The 26,558-nt window shown below is 37.7% G+C and overlaps 1 protein-coding gene across 31 annotated transcripts in view; it reads left to right on the forward strand.

Moving 5' to 3' along the window:
* SORBS2 (sorbin and SH3 domain containing 2) overlaps positions 1–26,558 on the forward strand; it is a 155,493-nt gene that overhangs the window by 50,080 nt on the left and 78,855 nt on the right. For 29 of the 31 annotated variants that reach the window (XM_071807600.1, XM_071807601.1, XM_071807605.1 and 26 more), the window contains one exon: positions 26,362–26,411. The exons of the other annotated variants lie outside the window; for them this stretch is intronic. In XM_071807600.1, coding sequence (XP_071663701.1) covers positions 26,402–26,411 — 10 coding nt within the window. In that variant the 5' untranslated portion in view covers positions 26,362–26,401. Of the gene's footprint in view, positions 1–26,361; positions 26,412–26,558 lie in introns of those variants that run through there. 31 annotated transcript variants of the gene reach the window in all.

A 26,558-nucleotide genomic window follows, 5' to 3' on the forward strand; every position in this document is an offset into this window, starting at 1 on the left:
CTTTACCACTTCAGGAGCAAAGCTCACCTTTGGCCTTGTTATTCTGTGTGCAAATTCCACATATTGTACTGAAATAATTGGCAGCTGCAGTGGGACCACAAGATGCCTAAAGGAGGATGTGCAAAGCCCAGGACAATACTCTGTTGCTTCAGAGCAGATGCAGCTTCAGTACTGTGGTGTTACTGTAATACTGTGGTATCATAACTGGACATAGCAACGCAACATAGTGTTAGTACAATACCTTGAGTGTCCTTATTGGAGGACCTGCGGAAATCAAAGTTTATTTTGCATCCTTCAGATATGGCTTATAAGATGTGTTAACAGCCTCATCTGCCTTAAGACAGCAAAGGAAACTTGCTTCAGGCTTTTCTATTATCCAGCTCTCAAGTACCCTCTTGGCTTTCTGATCCTATTAGAGAAGGGTGGATGTTCAGCGAAGATGACTATAGTCAGAGCACTAAGAGCAGCTGAGGCTGCCATGCCTTTGAGAGGAGATAATCTGCCTGGTGCGGTGCTGCCCGAGTTATGTGTGCTGCAGACTAAGGAGGAGCAGAGCCTTGCTGCCGTCCCTTCAGCTCACAACTGCCGTGGCAGAAAGCATTGCGCTGCTTATGAAAAATGTCTGGTCAAGTGATTCTATGCTGTGAAGCAAAAATGTCTGGAAAAGGCTACAATAGTTGTATATTATTACATTATTTGAGACAGTGAGGTGACACTGTAGAGTTTTTGTATTATTCGGAATTTAATACCTTTTCTGTGACTAAGTATTCGGAGAAAGAAAGCAAATTATAAAATAATAAACATACATATCTTAGCATGGCCAGTAATCTTGCTTCTGGTGTCATGTGGCCTTCGTCTGCATTGACTTCTTTCCTGAGAAAGTAAAAATTCAAAACATGCTCCCCTGCTTTTTCTTTTGTGTACTTTTAAAACTGTGTGCAACTGGGACTTTCTGATATACCTTTCTCAAGTATGATCTGAACATTTCAGCTTATTACATGCAGAGTGGAAAGATTTTAATGAAAGGGTTTAATGAATCTCATGAAACAACTGTTTACCTACAAAAAGCGATTTGCACATATGAGGGCTGGGGATGTTTCTGAATAGGACCCACAGTCATCTAATTAGACACACATGGTATTAGTAGGCATTTGTAGTACTCGCAGGACTAGTCCAAGGACAAGGGATCCCTGCTGAAAATTTTCCATTAAAAAGATAATTGCATAGCACAAGGCCTTTCTAAAAAGCCTGCCTGAATTTTTTCTTGTTTTTAATTAGGTGCTGAGATCTAGATCTAAAAAGACTGAAAATAGGAAAAAAGTTTTCTTTCCTGAGTAGTAGAACTAATCATGCTGGCAGTAACTGAGGAATTGTGAAAAATGCAAAATAGGAGGTGCTTTGCTTATAGTCTTGTATTATGATCTGATAATCCTGATAAAATTAAATGTTTGATATATACTGACAAATTATTTCATATTTTGCATTGCGATATGACAGACCTACATCTGCTTAGTTAATAAATACAGTACCTATGTGTACCTTGTACTGGTACAAGGAGGTTCCAAACATTATTTTTTACTAAGATGAGATTTTTGCTAATCTTAATTCTCCATTAGCACCCTGTTTGGCTCAACTATGTGAAAACATGATGAAGGGTGATAACACTGTCCACTCTGTTATATCCCTTAATGAAAGCGGATCAGAAAACATGGCTGGGTTGTGTGTTAGGTGGGAAAAGTGTGCTCTGTTTACAACAACAACAAACACAAAAACATACAGCACAGACAAAAGATTTGTTACTGTGAAAGAGGCTGTTAAATGAGTTCAGATGTTGTTGTCGCTGTGACTGGTAATATCAGTGTGAATAACTGGAACTGAATAAGTAGTTAAAAAGGAGTTTGCACATTTTCAGTCAGGATTGGAGAGCAACCAAAGGACTGATTGCTAGGGTACTTCTACCAGTAAATTCAGATAGGACCTAAAAGAGGTATAGTGAATTTCAGGAAAGTCAGAGAGGGTTACAGGCTCCTTATGAAAATTTTGACTACATTGAAACAATCTGTTGTTCTCTGTCAGCATAATGAGGGAAGAGGTGTAAAGACTTAGCTGTACCCTAGTTATGAAGGGAATTATAGTGTGCACAGGTGGAAATGTTCTGTTATAAGACTTAAACATTTGTGAGATGGTAGTGGCAACACATAGTAATGCTAGGAAGAAGCTGGAAAGAATGGTGTAAAATATGCTCTGGCTCTTTATATTGCCTTTCTTTTGAGCATGTAAAATGCTTACTGAAATAGTAGCTTTTCTTTTTTGATGGGGGAAGCAGCTCCAGATTGAGTAACAACAACTGATCTCAAAGTACATTCAGCAGAATTGTAGGATGTTGGATAAACTTGCTTCTCCAGGCCTCAGCAAGGACTGGAGGAGAAAAACAAAAAGCATGTGATGTGGTTGCAAGTGAGACCTAGCAAAGGTATGTGGTTCTCCCATCTCTGGACTTTGGAGATCCAGGTCTTCGTGTGGGGAGAATGATTGACAGCTGATGGTTCCTGCACATGTATCCGTGTACATGTGTCAAGTATGATTTTGTGCTTGTAAGAGAGATCAATTCAGAAGCCCAAGAACAGAACAAAACTTTGGAGAATTACTGATAGTCCCCCGTGATATATTTGAGGTTTCACAAAGGTTTATTCTGTAGGCTATAAATACACAGGGACTACTATTTCAAGATTTGTAATTAGCTAAAGATGCTAACAGCCACACAAGGGATATTCAAAAGGTGCCTATCATTCTAGCTGCCATTCCTATCAATGTTCACAAGCTTTTGAAAATCCTAGGAAGGTACTTAAGTAGCCCTTAAGTCATAAGAAGCAAAGTAATACAGGTATGTGTAATTTTTACATCTAGGAGTGTAGTGCCTTGCAACAGTTGGCTCTTCAACCAAATTTCAGATAGCTAGGTATATATGTAAAAATAGAGATGTCAAGAAGACAGGGATGGCCTTTGGATGTTAATTTTTCTTTCCCTTAGGAAAGAGAGAACCTTAGTCACAGGTGAACAAATGTTAAGTCTGAACATATGGCAGTAAGTAAGTACCATTACAAAAAAAAAAAAAAACACCACCAAACCACAAATAAGGTCAGATGTTGATGAGCAAATGGATTCCAGCTGGTGGGGGTAAGAGCTGTGAGTTAAAACATTTGACACTTCTACTGAGAAAAATGAAAAATAGTTAAACTACCTATTTCTGTCTCTGTTGCTTTCAAATGTATATGATAATCTGTGACATGTTTAGTCTTCCCTTCATCTTAACTGAAGCATTGTTTTAGTAGATGGAAAAAATGTTGTGTGTGGGTTTTTTTCTCCCATTAAAAACAGGCATAATGGTCTTTTTTTAAAAGCTGGACAAAATTAGCTTAATAATTAATAAGTGCCTTAGATGTGTTTACTTAAATGAATAAAACGATTTCAGGCCTGAGTTTTAGTCATGTTTTGCCTGGATTCAAGTCTTGCATCTGTTTTAGCTACTGATTTCTGGGTGGTTTGTATTTTGGGGAGGTTTTTGCTACTTATATTAATAAATGGAGAAAACAGTCACTGTCAAAAATCAACCAAGCTCCTTTCATCACAGATGCCCAGTGAAAGTATATAGTAAAAAGCTGGCTGACACAGTTATTATGTTCCTGGCCATTTGCCCTTCTGTGTTAATACTTGCACTGTGAGCTCTTTACAAGGTGTGGTAGCTTTGGCAGGTAATAAATTAGCTGCAGCTGTTCAATGAGTCTCAAAAGCTCTTGGCCAATGTGTAAGTGTGGCAAATGTGTTTGTGTACTCTTTACAGGGTAGAATGGGAATCTTTCTTAATTTTCTCTGGATACATCTCTATGGCCTTTCTGTCAGAACAGCTGGAATAAGAAAACTCTTGTAATGCTCAGATTGGTCCAGGTATATGGTGGCAGAGGCCAGTGATCATTTATCAAAAAGATGATCTGTAATCATGGGGTTTGATTCTTTTGCTTCATGTTTCTTCATGGACTTCTCTGTAGGAGTTTTTGTTGGCTAATGCAAAAACTGCTCTAAAAAAAAAAAATCACCATCTTATCTACAGGATACTTAAGCTTGTGCCAAAAATGAGCTTGCTCATATTAAAATTTTGTAAACACAATATAAACAGATCCTAGTACAGATTCTTGTAGGTGAAACTTGGAAGTTGTGTTCTAAAGCTGAGGTTGAGAAAACGCAATTCTCCCTTATCTCTGCAACGTTTACTCTTACTGTACTGGTGACACACAAAGCCATTGTTTGGGATGCACTCTAGGGAACAGCTAAACTCATTTTTCTTCCCAAGCTTATTTATTTTTGACTGCCATTTTCTTGGGGAGATCCTCAAGGTCATTTTATGCTACTTCCTGCCTTTTTTTTTTTTTTTTTTTTAATGCAAAAGAGCTACCCTTGTCTTAAATACTGCAGTGTGTCTCTCATGTGTGGAGTAATGCTATGCAAAGCTGAAGCTCTGGAAGTTCCCAAGCCCAGACAGGCCAATCACCTATATTTCCAAAGCGCAAAGACAGAATGCATGGAAGAGTTAAAATGTGGCTGCAGCCCCAACTGCAGCTTTTACTAGTATGTCTCATTGCTGATCTCCCCAAATGCCAGTATTTCAGAAGATACATGTTAAGTTCACTTAATGGTTGGTGAAATTGAAATTTTTTTCAAAAGGTTTTTCTCTGTGAAGGGAGCTGAAGTGTAATTGAAACTGCCCTATGCACTTAAAGCAGGGGTTCTTGCTGATATACTTACAATCATGCATCTACAATTGAGGTAAGGACAACAGTAAAAATATTTCACTATGGTACTTTAATGGGTTTCCTCCTGTGTATTTAATAAGATTAAATTCTGTTTGGACTTCATGTCTTAAAATAAATAAAAGGTGCAACACTCAACAGTAGTAGCATATTTTACTAGAACCATGAAGAGAACAACATCAATCATAAAATAAATTAGGTCATCTGGTACCTCTGGAGATCAAGTAGTCCGACCTCCTGCAGAAAGCATGGCAAATCTTGAGGCTAGATCAGGTTGCCGAAGACCTTGTGTGGCTCAGCTTTGACTATCCCTAAGGAAGGAGACTGCACAGCTGGGGCCATTTCAGTGCTTGACTACTCTTTCCATGTTCACTTTTTCAAGCACAACATTCTTAATCCCCTGTGTTGCAACATGTCTATTGCACCTTGTCCTTTCACTGGCCTTTTCAGGAAGAAATCTGACTCTTGTGTTCTCTCTAGCTCTTCTTTAAGTGCTTAAAGACAGCAGTTAGATCCCCTGGGCTTTCACTTTTTCAAGCTGAAAATCCACAGCTCCCTCAGCCTTTTTGCATGTGTTCTGTGCTCCATGTCCTGAGCCTGGTAATCCAGGCTCTGCTGGACTCACTCCAGTTTTTCAGTATCCATCTAGTACAGGGCTGGTCAAAATTACATGGAATACTGCAGATGTGACCTCACCAGGACACGATATGAGGGAAATGACCACTTCCCTTGACCTGCTAGTGATGCTTTTGCTAGTGTAGCCTATATGCAGGTAGCCCTCACTGCTCGAAAGGCACACAGCTGACTTGAATTCAGCTTGATGTCCTCCATGGTTCCAGATCCTATTCTGCAGAGCTGCCCCCACAGGCCCTATGTGCTGCATGGAGTTATTCTGCTCCTGGTGCAGGACTTTGTGTTTGTTGAATTTTATGAGGAACCTATCAGCCTATTCCTCCAGCATTTGGAGGTCCCTTCACTGTAACAGCTACTTCCCAAATCTAATGACCTCCATGAAGCTGAATTTGTTTGGTACTATTGCCAAGGTGCCTAATGAGCCATAAAAAAACAACTGCACTTAGCTTCAAGGAATGTTATTTTTGAATAAAGAACCTAACTTAAAAAACTGGTAACCTGTCTTTTTTAGCCAAAAGTACATAAAAATTGAGAAAGTTCAATAGAAAATTCCTGGAAAACATTTTTTCTTGCTCCCTAGCAGAATATTTTGTTGCATATATTCAACAGAATGACACTTTGCCAGAGTTCATATTGATTCTTTGTTCTGACATTAAGAAATGGGTCCAGGTACCCTGAGGTACAGTCCAGTACCTAAAATTATATGGCTAATTTATTCTGAAATCCTTTATAGATGACTTGTTTAAAGGAAGCCTTAGCAGTCTAAATACAGTGAAAGGTTTGTTAGCATGTGCTCCATATTGTCCCTTGTGGCCACTGTAAGTTAGTTCACATTTCAAAATTACCACTTTTTCCCCTGGGAAGAATTTTGTAGGCTCCTCTTGAACACCTTTTCAAAAGCAGTGCAGAGCAAATGAATCTTATAAAACCACTGCCTGCTTTCTTTGGTGTCAAACACTTCCCATGCCTGTCTGCCTGGAAACAGCTACAAGAGCTGCAAAGATGAATCGAACACGCAACAGAGCAGCACTGCTCAGCTCGCAGGGCTCTGTGACGGCTTTGACCTCTGAACGACTCGCTTGCTCTGCATCCATTGGAAGCTCCAAACAATGAGTCCCTGTCCAGCTACACCCAGCTCGGCTTCCTGCTGGCGGACTTGAAGGAAATCTGCTTGGTGTGGAACTGTGGCTTGCAAAACATTCTACAGCAGCCAAACAGTAGTGGCTGAAGACAGAGCGATTTATTGGTGTTAGTGCCCATCCTCTTCGTGTATGAGTCATACATGCAAAACAGTCTGAAATTAAATAGTTGCTAAACATAGTTAGCCGAGAAGTGTTGGAGTGTGGCTGCTCGCTATAATTCAGGTTTATGTTCGCCTAGCGAAGCATTCTTGGGGGAAGAAGCAAGTGGTTTGATAACCGTCTTGCCACTGTGAGGATGAATTACAAACTCAGTCCTGTGGTGCATAACTTTTTATAAGAAAAATTCAAAAGTATCATTTTGGAAAAGGTAGGACTGCTTTTCTGTGACTTTCTACTTCTCAAGTTTCTTGGAGTCCTCTAGCTTAGTAGATACTGTGAGGCTTTTTGACATAGCAACTTTCTTAGACAGCTTATCAGCTCATATATAATACAAAAATTCTCACTAATAAGAGATTGAGATCAGTGGAGGGGGGAGGCTTATCATCCTCCTATGTCTTGGAACAAGGCTTGAGGGGGGTGAGGAGGGGAAGTGCTGATATGTGGTGATGTTTATATAACAGGTGACAACATCAATAATCTATCAGTGAAGTCCTCAAGACTTGGTTCTGTGTTGTAGATATGCTGATAATGATTAGCTCTTAAGAAGAGTGAATTTATATATTAAAAGTACAGGTGAAGTTCTTAAAATAGGCTGCTATGGCTAGGTTTTCAGAGCACAGAATTTGATGGAGTGCAGCAATGCAGGAGCCTTGTTCATGTTTCAAGTACCTACTCCTACAACTGTGCTCACTGCATTCACTTAAAAACTGCATTGTTCACTCCTTTAGAATAGAAATCCTTAGTTGTGGAATTATATACGTATGGAGAAAGACGAGTGATAGGTTTTGTTGCTTTGAGATAACACAAAGAAAAATGCTTTGCCTCTGAATCAGGCTGTGTTCATGTTGTGAATTCCGGAAGCCATTAAATATACGTGGCGGTATGGAAATACTGCTTCCGTAGCGGGAAAAGCTTAAACCGGCACAGGAAATTTGCATGGATTTTGGTAATCATTGATATGTACGATGTATTTTGCTCTTGTACGCTATACTAAAAACTTTATTGATGCATGGGGGGAAAGAAAAAGGTTACAAATTGCTTTATGATAGTGGTTGATAGTTGCAGCATTTTTGATACAGGTCACCTGAATTTCATAATAAGGTGATAATTTGGTGACTTTTGCCTGAAAATTAGTATAGAATTTGTAATAAATCACTGAATGTGCTCTGTGTATGTTAAGACAAATTCTGGTTCCTTGTTATAAGTGTATTTATCACAAACCAAAATTGCAAAGTATCTGAAATGACAAAACCCAAAAAACTATTTTATGGCCAGTAAACAGCATGCATCTGCTTTGTGATGCTTCTACAAGTGAGTCCTTATATGGCAACATTAAAAAATACCACATGTACATGCTGTATCTGTGTTCTAAAGACAGAAAGGTAGAACTTCTGTATCATAACAGTTCTGTCACCTTCCATTTGCTATATGATAATATAATGATATATATTTTTCCCCATTAATGTCGATAGACCACTACAAATTGTGATTTACCCAAGAACATTAAGTGTAGCCATGTCATTCAGTGGGTACTTGTAACTGACTTGCTAATGTGTAGGAGTAGTTTGTATTTCTGTAGTCTCTTGAGGCTTAAATTAAAAAACATGAAAGCCTGAATTATGTTCAGTGTCCTAAGTGGTGAAAGAAATTCTGTAGCATGTAATGTCTATTTACATGGGGCTTTTTTGTTTGAAACATTTTTAATAAATGTGCGATGACTAAGGGATAGGATCCTAAACTAGAGTGAGGGGGCACCATTGACCTCAGTTGAACTGCACTGCTTTATAACAACTGAGGAAATAGCAGGAAGTATTTGCATTCTTCACTGTTTCTAAGACTAGAAGATAGAGAAAAGAGCTCTGACTAGAGGACAAACAGAGAAATTTATAGGAGTCTTAAAGAAAATGGTATATTTTGATTTGGAGTAAGACACTTTGTTATTGCTAATGCTATCCAAATGGATGTTTATTAGCTCTGATGACTCACTTTTTTTCCTCTCAATTCAGTTAAGTATTGATTCACTACCATTTAAATAAGGCTGATACACTACTCTTGTGCAAAACTTTCAAGGCCATCAAGTTTAAACACAGTTTCCTTACTTACAGTAGAGTATTTGGTGCTGCATGCTTACACTAAGTGCAAGTTTTCTCCTTGGAAGAATCTAACATACAGCATTTACTTCTATATGCATACAGAAATGAAGAGGTCCTATGCATGCCTGGGCAGCTTCTGTCCCAGTGCAAGTATTTAGAAGTAGTTTGCCCAACATTCACTAGAAATGGGGTATAGAATAACTGTCTTCTGCAGCCACTTAATTGTGATGGAGCATATGACTGAGGTACATATTTGTGTCTTTCTTGCTCATTAGCTAGATCATAACTTCATCCAGTATTAGTACTTCTAAAATCTACTGAAGTGAAGCGAATAATCCAGTCTCTGAAGATGCTGAATAGAGCAGAAGGATTAACTGTATTTGCCAGCCAGCACTAAGGCCATGAGAGACAGTAGGATGTTCAATATAAATTACAATTGCCAAGGGCACAAAGGAGCAGATACTTATTCTTGAAACCTACAGTTCCAGTTTGCTCAATATTCAGAAGCTTTCACTTGTTCAGAGTTTGTGCACTTCATGAAAAGTGGTTTTTGGAAGGCATGGCTCTAGTTAATAATTCACTGCTGATATGTTTGTAAGGCCTTATCTACCACTCTACTATTTGTTATGCTGATGTCACTCAGCTGAAGACAGAGCAGAGCAGTCCTGTACTGGAGCACAGATCCAGCTTATAGATTGCCTTAGACATCCACAAAGGGTGTAACCACATCTACTATGTGTCTAGAAATAGATTGTTCTTGAATGTGATTTGTTTGAGAATTGCAGCCTTTCTTACTGAGAGAAGGAATAATAAATCCAACTTGTGCTACATATATGGTAACACTATGAAGGGGAAGAGTTTTTTTTTAAATAAAGACTTTTTTTTTAACGAAACAATTTATGCAAAACTTGATTTTGTGCCTGTCTTTTTTTTTCTAGTCAATTGACTGACTAGTTCACTTTCCAAAAGCTCAGATGTACAGTAAGTTCACTGACCTGATCACTAGAGAGCATTTTATGAAGAGGTCCTTCTTGAGAATGCCTGCTTCCTATTGCCGTAGGTTCTGGGTAGTCTTGACTGTTGTTGCCTTCATTTACTTATTACAAAGGAGAGAATCTTAAGTTTCTCAGATTCTCTGCTGCATCTTTTCAAGGGCAATATGTGTATTCAATATGCATGATCCTTTTGCTGAAGCTATGTGAATCAACTCTTTAGTCTGTTACGGGGATCTGTCCTGCAGCTGTCTTTCACCTAGGATCAAGAGAAGTTTAAAACTAAAAGACAAAGAGGGAGACCATTGAGAAAGACTTGGAAACTTAGTGTAAATTCCATAGTTGCCCCTTCCCCCACCCCCAACAAAAGCATAAAACCATATTTATCATTTGCTATTGCTGCAGTGCAACAGCTCACTTCCATTCCAGAATGCTGAAGGGTGAAATGGAAATGCAGACTTTTCCATCCTTTTCATTGTGAGGAAGGTGTAGGGCTTGAATCTGAAAAAGTATCAATGTATCCAAAAGACAAGAATTCTAGTGCTTTGGATCAATTCCATCTAATCACATATCACATCTGTGATTTTGTCTAGAGCAAGGGGTTTAGGTATGTGTAAGACAGGGTTGAAGTGATCCTTTCACCAGTATTTCCCCTGAACTTCCAATTACCAGTAGTTTAGGAGCTTCTTGGAGCAGGTTTTGCATCTGAACAGTATTTTTCAATAGCTGCTGATGGTTTAATTTTTAAATATGGTACTTACAGTTTATGTAAATTTGGAAAAAAATATCCTCTTCTAAGTGTTTACCCACCTTTCATATTTTTATGGATCTGTGTTTCAATTTAGTACACAAGATGTGTATAACACAGAAGTTGTACAGTATACTTCTTTACCACAATAACAAGATTTTAAACAATTGCAGAAGATGGAGGTAGTATTTTCTTTATCTGATCTGTATTCTAATGTATTTAATAGGATGGAATAAATGTTTTAAAATACCAAGGCTTCATACCACAGTAAGAATTCTATGAACCAGCATTGTTTGCTTTTACGATATAACTAATGGATCATATTTGATGGGAGCCATCAAAGCAAACTAAGAATTATTTTAAGTAAAAAGTATAAAGCAAAAGTGAGCAGGGTAAACATTAAAAGATTATCTCACTTAAATCTGGTGATTGTCTCATGGCTTCTTTGAGGTGACTAATGCTACACATTAAAACATGCTTGAAGGCAACATACTGTTGCTGTATCAGTATTTAAATTGAGGTGAATCATAGGGCAAAGCTACAGAGCTGAGTGAAGTTGCATGGGAAGTTGTTACCTTGCTTTACAGAAGCTGTTTTGAAATTTCGGGAAGTTGTCCTGACTTCCTAAGCAAGTCAAAACTGAAATGTCAGTATCAAATTTCTGTGAATAGAAAGACCAGATGACTTTTTCAAACACATAGTTTGTGTTGCTGTTCTGAGACAATTTACTTTAAATGTATTTCTAAATAAAAGCTTAGATTAGCCTAAAACTCAAACAAAACAGGACCCTTCAACAATTTTGCAACTTATGTGCAAAAGCATTTTCCAGAATTGTTGCTCTTTTCTTTACAATAGTTTTTCTACAGAACATTGGGTTTGGATGTTAATTCTGACCTCATCAAGAGATATACATAGCATTCATTAGCAATAGTCTTACAAACAAGAAGTGCCCATTCTTTAGAAGGAGAGGTGATGCATAAGAAAAGGATTTTGAGTAAGAGGCAGGCTTCCAAGAGATAGGGCAGAATGGGATGAAATTATGGCCAAAATACCAGAAAGTAGATGGATGTTCACAGCCATGGGTTTGAGATGAAGGGACTTTATTTAGGAACTGCAGAACTCATGCCATTGATGGTACTTAGAGCAAGTGGAGAAGAGAAAAATAATCTGAGATCAGTCTTTGGAAATTAGGATAAGGTGTCAGGAAAGCCAGACAGAGTGGGGTTAGGGGCATTGGTGAAAACTGATTACAAAAAGGATTACAGCACTGAAGGAATAGAAGTGAGAATTTTGGAAGAATATAGAATAGAAAGAAACAACTAGACATGCATCAGTGGTGATACAGAGCACTTATTCTCTAAAACAGTTTCTCAAGAAGTAGATTGGTTAATTTTTAATTATTTGAAAGGAAATTTTACTTTCAAGAGCAAATTGATTCTTATATACTATGCTTTGCTTATGCATGGACTTTCAGAATTAGCTCATTTTTTGATTGGAAGTGCTCTGATTTCATTTTATTTAAATGTAGGAAAGAACATAGTACTACCTTGAATGTTACTGACCTTCAGATTAAGTATTTACACCAATTAGACCAATTGTAAGGTGACAGCTTTGTGGTGATATTAAAATAGCTTTCTACATTAAAAAAATTCCTTTTTTTTAGGCTTATAAATTCTTGTATGCTGTGTTTAGTAAGCAGCACCAGAAACTACTGTAAGAAATGAAAAAGCAATTGTGTTTTCAGTTCATTAATTTTATTAATTTGACAGCTTTTCACAGATAGCCATTTCATTACTTCAGGAAACTTCAAGACTACTTAGTGTAATTTCTTTACTGGAGGAAGAAAGAGGTCTTTTTTGAAAACAATTACAGTGTGGTTTTAAACCCTCTACCCTTTCCTTCAGAAAGCTGGGTTAAATGTCAATAATTTAAGTCACTCTTAATTTGTTAGATCTGATGTAATGTTGGTCCCTTAAATGTTCAGTGATTGTTTTTTAAAGAAGGGAGAAGCTTGCTTCTCTATCCATCTACTATACAGATCTGTTTTACCCTTTCATGTGAATATTTATGCATTTTTAATGCAAATAAAGTTCAAAAATGTGGTTTTGGAATGGAATGATTGTGAAATAACAAAGTTCTAAATAATGTTGCTGTAAGCCAGACTGTTAAATATAAAAATCATAAAAAAGTATAAGTAGAACTTATTGATAAGGCCAACAGTTACCATGTTTTCATACCTATAGCCCTCCTTGTCATGTGAGTTTGAGATGGCATACAGCTGAAATCAGTTGTGCTCTATGTAGCAGAGGACTATAATGAGCAATTAACAGCGTCCTTTAAAATTACACACTGCAGTGCACTGTATGGTATGTGACTGTAGTTATAAAACTATAAGTGTGTGGGAATTGAGAATATCTGCTAAGGGAATGGCACTTACTGTTGCCAATTAAAAAAATCCTGCTGCTGTAAAAACAACATTAAAATATTACATATATCAGACTAAGCTGAGGACATAATTTTAATAATTAAGTAGACTGAGGGGTAGTTCATAAAGGAAAATATTCTGTGATGCTCTATGTTACCTATCCTTTCTGTTATTCACACTGCACTTGATGAGGTTGAATAGCTGGTATTACAACAAAGCATGTAACTGATCTACACATTTTCATGAAACAGATACCATCTCATGTGCTAGTGCTTCAAGAATTAGTTGAGTGACTCCCACAATGCAGAACAATGAGCCCTGACTAGCACTTGTAGCGGTGTTAGAAATGTGGCTGCTGCAGGTAGATTTAAACTAGTCTGATAACCTCGAAGTAACATTTCATTTGGGGCCAGTACTAAACCCATTCAGTCAATGAAGGATTTCTTTTGGCATCAGCACTCCTGGGATGTATCCTTGGCTAAATTTCACTATGTGGTTTAGAAAGTAAAATAAAACATATTGTGATACTAATGAATCAAACCTTATCTTAAAACTTCAAAATATTCAAGCATGTTGTTTAGAACGGCATTATTAAACTCTCTAAACTAGCTAACATAGACTGATAGTACCTATGATTAATGGAGTCATTCATCGGTTCCTGATTTACGATCCTGTTTCAGGTTACTTGTCAAAAGCTAGAGGCCATGATTCTACAATGTAATAGTTTTGTTCCCATTGAAGATTTTGGTCATCTGTAGGTTAGAAAAGTTAGGACTTGGTGGCTGGAATAAACACAGTTTTGTTAGGAATGTGACTTTTACCTCCCATTACAAAAATCGTGTGCCTCTGAAAAATCTGTTTGCAGATGCTCAGTAGAGAGTTGGCAAAAGCACATGATCTGAAGATCCATTCCTGTTGCACATGAACAGAAAATTAGAATTGAGTGCTTCAACGCTTCTCAGTGCCAGGGCTAGTATAGGGAATGAGTGGGACTATTCATTGCTACTGCAATGAATGCTAGAGCAAGCTGAAAATAAGATGACGGTGTTTGCTGTTCTTTCAGGCCCACTATAGACCAGTCTTTGAAGAGGAAAATTCTGCCTAGCTTGAAGACTGAGGGAATAAGAGCAGTAGACTGTGACAAATTGCCTTTGACAGAGGAAGGGGGAGTTTGGTTTGGAGGGCAGTGACAGGAAAACTGGGATTTAAGTGAGTTAAAGGGGCAGAAGTGAGACTGGCCCGGAAGGAACCTGGGGCTGAGGGCTGAAAGCTTACTGTGGCTGCCTGACTTCCTCAGCTGAAAAGGTGGAGGTTTGCGTAGTGACTCTAGAAAAGTGATTCAGGTGTCCCTGTGGTGCCAGATAAAGAGACTCCAGCATTTCCCCTTCCTTGCAGAAGGAAAGAAAACATAGAAGGTGACAGGAGAAAAAATTATATTAGTGTTGCAAAGGCTGCAGATAGGACATACCAGTGTTAAAGCCACCTTTGCTGCTTCAGTTTGTTCCCTCTGTGTGGATGCAGTTATTTGAATAGTTTTATATCTGCTTATTTCTGCTAATCTCTGGCCTCATCCAGAGCACACACTGCATCTCCTCAAGGGATTTGGGATCAGGAATGGACTCAGTTTTATGCTCTTCAGGATAGCAGAGAATGAAGTAGGGGACTGAATACTGGTCCTGGTTTGTGTTCCTGCCACTTTGTTCCTGTGATGGTGGGCATTGTGTGTTATTGTGGATGAGCAGGCAAAGCTCCTGCCGGTGCCTGGCTGGCGGGCAGCTTGTATTGCACTGAAAAGCCATGCATGACAGTGCTGCACAGATGCCCAGCCACCTCTCAGGGGATGCCTAACTTTGTTCTGTGTTGGCTGAATGCCTAGCACAAGCCTCTGATCTGTGAAAGTGCCCAGCACATACTTGCAAGAAGAGTTCGATTAGCACTATTAATGTTGAAAGTATTCCGACCCAAAGTACCTTCAGTTCAGTTACGCAAAGTTACTGAAATCTTCAGTTTGTCTGTCACTTCAGTGAGGATACAGTGGCTTTCTGACACAAGTTAATTTGCTTGACATGCATAGCTGTTACAGTGATCAATGTTTAAAGCAAACCTTGAGGAGAACTCACAGTTATAAATGAGGTTCAAGGCTGCATGCTGAATAATGGTCAAACATGGCGTAGGTCCATACAAGAACATCGTTCTTTCTGTATACAGGCAAATTATTTCTGGGTTCGTGGGTTTTGTAATTTGTTTTTAGCAATCAAAAGTTTTATGTGACATCATTTAAATTCTTTAATTGTAGTTTATTAAAAATCACATATACATGTAGATTACAGGTGAAAGATATAGGCATGTGAGTATGTACATGTACTGGTGTTTTCTACATGTGTTTTTCTTTAGCTCTTTTCTCACTAAGAAATACTGAGGGTTATGCTAGATTCAAAAAAAGACCTAGAAGTATTCCTGAGAGACAGGTCTTTCAATTTTGCAGAATCTGTGTGGTCAGTGTGATTATGTCCTCTTTGAGCTGAATGAGAATTCCAGGTATATGTTCTTGAGGTTATTATGAATACATGATATGGCTCATAGAATTATTTATTATTCAACCTATTGTTCTCAGTCAGAATGGAGAAGAGTTTATCTTGTGTTGATAAAGCATGGTCTTGTCTCTGACCTTCACTGTCTGGGATGCTGTATCAATGAATTGAGTGATTTCTTTCTCATTTAAGAGCAGTAAGAATAACAAGAGTGGGAGTCACATGGTAATGCTTTATCCCAACACTGGAAAATCAGATATTGTTCAGATTGGTGCATATAAATGCTTAAACTGAGCGAGAGGTAATGAAATAGCATGATTAGTGATTAACATATTTAGCCAAATGGTTTAGTATTTTACCCCATCAATAAGAATATATTATCTGTAATTCCTGGAGAAAACTGAGAGTGGGAAAATCAGTCTTCTGATTACTAAAGTTAAATCTGGTAATTGTAAATTTGTCTCTTACAGAAATGAATGCTACTTGCAGGCAGAATACACAATCTTTATAAATTCTGATATGTAACGGTTATATGGATAACAATTTCTGTAGTAGAAACTATGTACGATATAAGTAATGGCTAGATTAACTCTTATCTAAAGAATTGTAGTAGTAATGATCTTGGGAAACATTTTTAAAATTATATATAACATTTTTATTTCAATAACATTGGCATAGTTTTATGGTTGTAGAATTTCACAGTGATTTTATTATCAACTTGTTAATGTCTTCTCTTAGCAGTTGGTAGCTCTTGGAAGCTGCTATTTATCCAGTGTTCAAAAGGGTGAGCAGGTATAGTTAATGAAACTTTAGGCATTTTCTTTGTATTTGATCAACACTTTTTTAAAAATCTGTCTATAATTTACTGTTTTTCTTTGCTATTTTCTTGACTGCAATTGCAAATATCTGTAACTCATGTTCTCCGGTTAAACAATCTCTCTTGGGTCAGCTGACCTTTTAAAATCTCCTAACTTAACATTGTTTGCTATAGTAATTTTTTCTGTACTTTATTATATATGCTGTCACAGTACATAAGGACCAGCATCCCATTACTCTGTAAGACATACAGAGACAGATCTAAATTAGTCAGATTTCCCAATAATTTACAATCTAAAATGAAAAAGTAGCAGATGAAGGCAGCATCTGAAATATAGGGAATCAATGTTTATTGGTATTAGAACAAAGCAGCCTCCAGCTACTGGAGAAGGGCTATGTCCTTGCAGAGACCGGCATCCCGTCCTGCAGAAACAGTTGAGTGGAGATAGCCCCCCTCCAAAAATGACAAAGGAGGGTAAGAGAAGGCTAAACTCACAAAGGTGAAAAGATCTGTTGAAAATCAGTGGCAGAGCCAGGTGTAGAAACCACATGTTAATGCCCTATTACAAGGGATAATCTGGTATACCATATGGTACCTGGCCTAAAGAAGCCTCGGAGCATGTAAAACTGCTCGATTCTGTCCATTAAATGTCACCAAAAAGTTAAAATGACAGGGAAATTGTTAGAATTAATAAAAATAAACAAGTCCAATTCTGTTTCTTTTAGGTATATAAGTTGATTTTTTTGGCCCGTGAACTCATGAGAATGGCTGTAAGTTTAATAGGCTTAACAGTGGACCCATTTCATGAAACCTCCTCCCCAAACAGAGCTTAACTTACAGCAAATGGGATCATAAATATTCTTTGTTTTCCTGATCTTTTTACTTTGTGGATCATTGGACAGTTCTGAGAAGATGGGACCTTTTCCCATGAGTGGTTTTCAGCAACAGGACTCAATAGCCATCAGTCAAGGGCCTGACAGTCTCTCCTGCTGTATAGGCAGATTCTATTTTCCTTTCAAAGCCTGATTTTTTTCCAGATCCTCAAGTTTTCCAGGTTATCTCAGTGACTCATACTTCACAATCAGAACCCAGAATGCTAGAGCGGTCTACTTTTGGAATTAAAATTGCACATTTTAGACAGCAGAAATTGTTTTGTTATTTTTGTTGATTATGTGATGTCTAATACAGCAAATTAAATTTTGAGGGAGGGGGAACTATTGTAGCTGGAATCATGAAGTATGTGTATTTATCCACATATAGCTCCTAAACTCTTCCTGTATTAATTGCCTTATGTCTTATAATGCTAGGGTATATTGCCCATTTGGTGGTGGTATGGTTTGTGTTCTCAGAGGTAATTCCTCATAGAACTTGTAAGCCTTCAGTGTTACTGAGACTTCTGCATTTCTGTCAAACTCAGCAAAATTGGCTGAAAGTTTTAATTACATAATAGGGGTACTAAAAGTTTCTCTATGTGATCCTATCCAACATTTATTTTAGAAAACAGTGATTAAAATATCCCAGTGAATATCTTCTTAGATTGTCTTCTAAGTTATTGGTATTCGTTTTGTCTTTATGAGCATGTTACAAAAAGTTCAAAACCAAATCCCGCTGCTTCAGCATACTTACTAACAATATATTAAGGAGCCTTATGTCATCCCACACACTGGTGTGACTCTGTTAGCTAGATGTAGCATTCCTTAGCTGTGGTTAAGGGAAGCGTATTTTTATATTTGAGACAAAACCAATGGAAGGAAACAGAAAAGGATTTTTCTTTCATGAATGAACACTGTTCCCACTGATTTAATTGGGAGTGGTATTCACTCATGAAAAACCAAAACAAAACCACCACCACCCAAAAAAATATTGAAAGTAGTTCTATTTAGGTGGAGATTTATGTATGTTAGTGTCAAATTGGTACATATCACACACCCAGTAGAAAGAAGCAGGAATGCATTGTTTGTCATACTGTATGAACATGGAAAATTTGATAATACTTGAAGTATTCAAGTGACCGGTAGTTTGCAAAGTCCTGGAAATGAGTGATGAAACTAAAACTCCCTTATTTTCCTAATGCCTTTGGTAGTTACTGAAGGCTAATGAACCTGAATTTAACCCTCATTTGTGCACCTCTTTATTTACCTGATAAGGGAACTTTCAGAAGGACTGAGAAGGTGTGTCATGCGTTTTAGGCACTCTGTCTTGAAGGTTTTTGTGATTGTGTTTGTAGGCATTAATCTACTGCATGTCTGTTCAGTGACATGGTCTCATACAGTAATTTCAAATCATTTCCAACCTACAGAATGAGTTAATTTAAACAAACACGGTTCCTGTAAAACAACAGTAGGGGAAGCCAAAAGCAGGGAACAAAATTACCATTAAAGGCTAGAAATTTACAATTTTATCTTAATAAAAGCAGTAGTAGATGCCCGGGGTAAAGGGTAAGAAATGTGAATTGCAGTCAGAAGTTAATGGGACTTTTCTCTCTTTATTTATATTCAAGCAATGAAAATAATAATTTAAAAAATCACAAACACCACAAGCATGACTGGAATTATTAATAATATTTCCTCTACTGGTAGAGCTTTAAGGAGATGCCGAGTATCAAAGCAGCTGTTTGTCCTCCTCCTTCCTTTTGCAGCTGTAAAAATAACCAGTAAAATGTACAGAATGTTGTCAGTCTGAACATCTCTCTTGGTATCCTGTTAGACTTGTAGTTACATTTTAGGAAAATGTTCTGATATTGGAGCGTCTGAGATGTATTTTAAGATGACAGCAAGTACCTACTTAAAACTAAGTGCAGACATTTTACTTAAGTTGGGTTTTCAGTACGTAGCTAGTCAAAAGTATGCATATCTAGTAGAAATCATGCTACAACAGGAGAAATTTTAAGCTTTAAGTTTTTTTCTCTAAAGCAAAAGATTTGCTTTTAAGTTGCTATCAATTTAAATATAAGTGTTTGAACTTTTCCTTCAGATGTTGTATTCGATAAAGATTGCTTTAAGGAACCTTCAGTTTAGAAACATGTAGTCTTCGCTTTTCTCATCAGATATTTAGTTAATTTTCTCAGTTTCATGAAGAAACAGAGGGACAGGAAAGTATAATTCTAGCTTCTCTTAATTTTGTATTCATAGCATTCTCAGAAAAAATATTAAGAAAAGCATCCAAGGTCTGGAAAGAAGTTCTTGTGTCATCAAATCTATTCCCTTGCTTTCAAACAGCCACATTTTTCACATACACTTGTCAAGTTTGGGCTCTTAAGTTTGACCACAGTACTGATAAAAGTGCTCCACACCTTAATGACTGTCATGAATAGAAACTACCTTATGATTTTCAATTTACATTTAAGAAAACAGAAATGATTAGGAGTTCTTGTGCCAACTTTGTTCCTTCTTCCGGTTCTGTCCAATTCCTTGGTGTGTTTATCGAGAATGATCAGCCATAGATTCCTGTGATGGGTTTTCCTGTAACCGATGCTCTTTGAACTCTTGCTCGTGGGAACTAGAACTGCTTGTGATTTTTCAAGACAGGATCTTTCCAGTGCCTTGAATTTGCTAGGGGAAGTAGACTTAGATGTCTGATATGTTGCAAGGTAGATACCCCACTAAGTTTGTTAGTTCAAGCTATTCCAGCTGCCTACAGTATTACTGTATTCCTAATTGCAACTTGGCAAACACAGCAAAAATCATAAATCAAACTTCTATGTCTGTTCTGCTGCCTTTCCACGCTGCTCAGAAGTTATCTGTTTCCTACTAGAATATCACTCACAACCAAAATTTCTTGACAGTTGTAGCAGAGTAACTACCCATCCCCCTCCTGTCTCTGAAAGAATCTCTACAAGCACACATCTCCTCAGCTTTTCCTAGTCAGTTTAACCAACGCAAGCTCTTTGCACCCAGCTCTTTGCATCTCCCTGGATGATCCAGTAAACAGAGCTTTTGTGTGTACAGTTTTCCCTGATCATGCATTAACTGCTGCTGACTGCGATGCAACCTACTGTTGCATCCCGGTAGAAGTTTATGGCTATATACAAATTATTCAGACATCCCAATTGTTTAAGGACCTGATCAGTACATTTGCAGATGATGTGCATAAGTAACACATGTAGGATGACAATGCACTTAACATAAGGATGTCTTCACTATCCTGTAAGCAAAATTTTAAAGTTAAAATTACAGAAACTATGATGGCAGTTTTCTGCCTGTCTTTTGTTCTTTGATTATCTATCTGAAACACTTAATTAGGACTGGAGTATTCAGCTCCTTATAAGGTGAGTGAATGTGATCTGGGGCAGACAATATTTACGCCTGTGTTTTAAAATGAAGCATAGAAATAGGTCTCTGGGGCCTACATAATGCATATGCTTAAGCATGTGCTCAGCATATGCCTTACTGGGTTGGGTCTTAGTACAAGCTCCCTGCCATTTTGTTGTTTTCTTGTTGCATGTTAATGAAATTGAAACATGGTGGAACCTTCTTCAGTACTTTCTCAATTTTTTATTATAAGCACTGTCACCCTCTGCTTTTTTTTTTTTTTTTTTTTTAATATGAACAATACATTTGCATATATGCCTTCTTTTGGCTTAGGGGCTTGATAGGAGAGACCTCTGCTCCCAAGGAAGCTTTGGGACAGTTGCTTCTTCATACGAGTCACTGTTGCCACAATCTAAACATTTTGTGTTCTGTCAAGCTCTCATTGCATTCTCATTGCCATAGTCATCCTGCTACAGCTAAACATCTGAAACAATTTCTTTTAAAAACTGAGATAAAAAACACAGTCAGCTTCCCTATTTTCCCTCCTTCACTGAATGTATGATTTGGCCTGTTGCAGAGATGAGAGCAGGAATGCTCTGCGGTGTCTTAATGATTTAAGTTAAATAATTTACTGCCACATGCAAAGTAGGATATAGAATCCTGCCTGGTAATAAATATGTGTTTGTAGGTCACCTGCCATGTTTAAACTGACTAAGCAATCCTTGGAGTAAAATCACCAACTGATTTGACTCCTTAATTTTGCAGATATTTTCCAAAGTAGAATATAGTCTCTAGCTCAAACTGTGAAACTGGCAAATAACATTAAAGCAAATCTGACACTCTTTCTCATGCAAATCTGGAAAGCTCCTGTCCTCTCCAGATATCTGGGCATTGCAAGACAATGAAAATTTATCATTTTCTAGACAGATCATACACACACCTATCCTGCTGTTGATCCATCTGCACTCTGTATTGTAAGCCTCCCACTGAAGATTCTTGGGGTAGAATTAATTACAAAGAATGGCAACTATAAAGAGCACATACTAGAATTAGCTTTAAAATCAATATAAATACTGTATCAGAAAAGTACATTTTAAACCTGCTTTTTATAATATCCTTTGTGAAATGGTAAGGAGTAAATAACAGGTAACTTAGAAGATGTTTAAAAGTCATTAGTCCATTAACACTGTCTGGTTGATCTGTGTCATCTTATAAAGTTATCCTGAATACCTTTGCGGAAATCATTTAGTTGGTTCAAGTCAATCAAACTCACAATTTACCTTATAGTACTCATCACCAAGAGTGCCTGTAGCATAATTGTAGGGGATGCTGTTGGTGGGGAATAGGGGTTGTAATAATAACTTTTGTCTCTTTGAGCTTCTTTCATACTCTGACTATATTAAGTAGTATAGGTGAAAATATTTTCAGACACAATCAGTGTGGAAAATGTCAGCTTGTTTTGAAACAGCAATAGAATCGGTATGATTAGATTTAAAACATATCAAACCAGGTAACTTACCACTTTGTTTTTCAAGAGCCTTTCAAAACTTGTCTAAGCAAGCAGGCAACTAGATTCTCAAGTTTGCCTCCAGTTAGTTGTGCAACTAGCAAGCCTTGGATTTCAAAAGGATCTAGACTCTGTGGCTACAGAGCAGGAGGCAGAAAGCCTGCTTGAATGCATTTGATCTGGTACTCCTATGAAGCATTTAGGAATTTGCAATACATTATTAGTATAGCTGTAACAATAAGAAAGGAAAGAAATCTCCTTTCCTTTTTTATCTTCCAGTTCTTTCCAGAATTTTACTTTGAAAGTATGTTCTAAATTCTTAGGTAATTATGGATTATAGTTATTAATAATTATGAACTTAATTATTTGAATGAGGTGCAAGCAGGTAATCGCGTGTTACTACTCATTTAGGCTTTGATTCACAAAGCACTTGCTCACATTTATTTAGTTGATGTTTGATTGAATGTTAGAGCTCCTACCTCAGGGCTGTAAGTGCTCTAACATCTGATCAATAACGTAATTAAACCTCTAACAGTAAGGACACGTGTCTTGTATTCATGGATAAACTGAGGGCGGGGAAACCTTTCTTGACTTCTCACAAACCCTTTTTATAGCTCCATATAGATGTAGAACAGAAGGGGTGACAGAATGGCTCCCTGCAGCACCCCACACTTCAGAACTTACGATCACAACTAGCTATCAGGGTCTCTTGGATAAAATAGAGCAAGTGTCAATGAGATTCCCAAAAGTCTCTTCAGCAACCCCCTCAATGCAAAGTGTTGCTGAGCTGAGGTAATCTTTGTAGTGTTATCAAGAAATATAGGGAGTTATTAAGAAATAACACAGCAATATATATTACGTATTTAGTGGAACTTTAGCAACGATAACTGCAGCTGTATTCAACCTGACAGACACGTTTTTGTGCACTAACACAGTAATTCATTTCCTATCATGCTACCTCTGCCAGATGAAGGCAACTATAGAAGAACGCCATGAAGATTAATCCTGGATCTTCCTCTGCAAAAAGTTAGACAGGCTACTGTGGTGAAACTTAGTGTTTTCTTACCTCAGCATCTAAGATCAGGTGTGAGCTTAGTAGAAAACCTGCCTGATCTAGGTGACTGAACAGCAGCCTCTGATTTTGCAAATTCATCTTCCAATAGCACTTCTCATGTTTACGGTAATTACAGGCATGCCTTCCATCACAGCTTTCTAAGAGCTGGGTACTTTAGCTGATCATTGGGCACCCTTTTTGGAAATGAAGAGTATCTGATGCCTTCAGTAGAATATTCATCTTGCCTCTGTTGGAGTCTGTATTAGAGCTACTTAAAAACCCATTCACAAAGAACAGTTTTCAGGAGACAGTGAAGTAGGAACAGAAGTACAAAACAAAATGCTTTGTTCCCCTCTCCTCCCCCCACTTTCTTGAAGTAAGGATCTTAAAGACTGCTTGAAACAATGCTGTCTAAAATGCTTCCAGGCATATGGCTGTTAAGTTCAATGCATTTGCTTGTATCCCACTGCCAGTATCATTAAGTATTTGAATGCTACTTTAGCTTGTCAGAAGCAGAGAATTCCAAATAATTCAGGTATTAAATGCAAGGCCTACTGTTTGCATGAGTGCAATTTATGTTGCCTTATTTACTTGCCTATTTTTCAGGTATGCAAGACTAATTTGTTCTTCAGCAAAATGAGATTAATGTGAAAGTATTAGTCACGTGTATGCAATCCCTCACTGAATGTCAGCAGTGCAACCCTGAGCTGTTCAAGTAGAAAAGCTCTCAGGAGGACAAAGCTGTAGTGCTAAAATTGAGTGTTGTCTGTTAAAACTTGAGTAAGAGTTAAGTATACTTTATGTAAATATATCAAAGCCACCTGCTAGAAATTATTTTGGCTCTGCAGTGTTCCAAGAGTTCTGTACTTGTTGGGTCTGAAAATAAATACCGTGTTGCATTTCGTAGCTTGCATGTTGTACCATCAGTGATCCAGTTCCAAGCTAAAAGAAGGCTTGAAAATGGTGTCTCCTCTAGAAGCCTGAAAACACTGTAGGAATGTGAGGCTTTAGGAATATTCTGTAGCTGTTACAGAAATCCAAAATTTTAGTCAAAAACAATTCATCAAAAATGAACAAAATAAAATTTGCCTGTATTTTTTAAAGATCTTTTAGAAATTCGTAGAGGTAGTTTACTGATAGCTGCAGCATAAAAATAATGCGATAAAACTTTATTCACTGCCACGTATCTATTTCCATAGTTCTCAAAAAGTTTAATGTGCATCTTTTTTGTCAGAAAACTGACTGAATAATAGCAGCAGAGTTCAGAGAGTTTCTGAAAAACAGTAAGTTTTTTCAAGCAGTGGAAAATCTGGCATCATTAATGCAAGAGAATACAGCAATACACATTACCTCAGAGGTACAGTAAATTCAGGGTTCCTGTTGAACTGGAATTGTGTTCTGACATTTTGTTTACTTCTATTAATTAGTATCTTGAGCCTCCCATTATAAAAAGGGTCCTCCATGCATACCTTCCAATTTGCTCCAACATAGTTGGGCAGTTAATATTTTCAATTTATTTTTTGAAGCTCTATTGCATTAAAAATTCTTATTTTCCCTTTGTTTTATCCTGAACTTAATGTGGGAACAGCGCAGAGAGAGAATGACTTTTTTTACCCCTCAGTATTTTGGCCTCCAGTGTGTCTGCCCACTCAGTAAGTTACAGTGAGAAGCATAGATCATAGAATCGTAGAATGGTTTGAGTTGGAAGAAACCTTAAAGATCATGTAGTTCCAACCTCCTGCCATGGGCAGGGACACCTTCCACTAGACCAGGTTGCTCAAAGCCTCATCCAGCCTGGCCTTGAACACTCCCAGGGATGAGGCATCCACAGCTTCTCTGGGCAGCCTGTTCCAGTGCCTCATCACCCTCGATGTAGAAAACAAAAATCTTCCTTATAATTAATCTAAATCTACCTTATTTCCATTTAAAGTCATTACCCCTTGTCCTGTCACTTGTAAAAAGTCCCTCTCCAGTTTCCCTGTAGGTCTTCTTGAGGTACTGGAAGGCCACAATAAGGCTCCCCAGAGCCTTCTCTTCTCCAGGCTGAACACCCCCAACTTTCTCAGCCTGTCCTCATAGGAGAGGTGCTCCAGCCCTCTAATCATCTTTGTGGCCCTCCTCTGGACTTGCTCCAACAGTTCTGTATCTCGTGAGAATGAAGTAGGTAGGGAGAATCACCTCCCTCAACCTGCTGGTCACACTTCTTTTGATGTAATGGTACAGCTGAGATTGGCCAGTATGCAGAATGCCATTGGAAACCTTTTCTGCGCTTATATTTTTATTTCTAAAAGAGCCTGAATAGAAGAGGTATTAAAGCTCCTGATCCTAAATTGAAGCTGTGACATAAACTGGCAGTAGATGGAAAATACTGTCTAGTTTGTCCTGTGACATATCATCAGTAGGTTAAAGTCACCTGTTACTGTAGAATGTCCTACTTTTTCTACAGTTGCAGATTTGTTTTGTGGGGTTTTACTATTTGTTTGTAAGTGCTGTATAGAGTCAGGATATCTAAATAAAGAGATTTAACATATGTGTGCATTTTGCATTATTTTGGTGCAAATTATTACCTTTAAAAAGCACATTGATGACTGTGATTGGATTCCCTATCTCTTGACTCCATTGGGAGTTCTGAAATGTATTCTTGTTGATGCCAAGAGAAACACCCTGATATTGTGCACAGCAATACAGTGAAAAACATTGAGAGTGTCAGTGTTGTCTGTAGAGGCACATTAAAGCACTGGCTTAAAACAGCCACATCTCCTGCTTGTAAACCTTTGAAAAAGACCTGGTAAATTTGGCTACTTAAAAAATATTCAAAGAGACCTACTCTTTATATCTTTCAGTTTGCACGAAGGAGTGAATAAAGCTTATTAGCAGCCCTTAAAAATATTTCCCCATTCCTGTGCAGGAGCAATTTTTAGTGTATAGTTTCAAGACAAAAAGCCAATCACTAGTTGTTTTATCTCAGGGCAAATGTTTACAACTTGAGATACTAAACACTTGAAAATAGAGTAGCTTATAATGGAAGCGACAGCTCATCTTCAACTTTGGAAGGACAAGCAGTACCAATTTAATTAAAGCTGTGTTAAAATAGGAATGTCATTTGTATCACAGTAATTCTCCACCCCTCTGAGGCGTCCTGCTGCCATTTTGTACCACACATTCTTGTCTTGTGCAAATTAATACATCGTTTTATTTTCCGCAGGAAATCTGAAGACTTTTATAGCAAATCCTCCAGTGTCAAAATGAACACAGGTATGCTGCTTCTGTGAGATTTTTCTTTACTCTTACGTGTTGTGTAGTAAGCAGAGAAGGTCCCAGATTTATTTAAATTTTCATGAACAAATTGTACTTTACTTGGTGCTGAACTCAAATTACACAAGGTATTTTAATAGTATGTCT

This window comes from Patagioenas fasciata, chromosome 4, assembly GCF_037038585.1.
Source record: "Patagioenas fasciata isolate bPatFas1 chromosome 4, bPatFas1.hap1, whole genome shotgun sequence".
NCBI lineage: Eukaryota > Metazoa > Chordata > Aves > Columbiformes > Columbidae > Patagioenas > Patagioenas fasciata.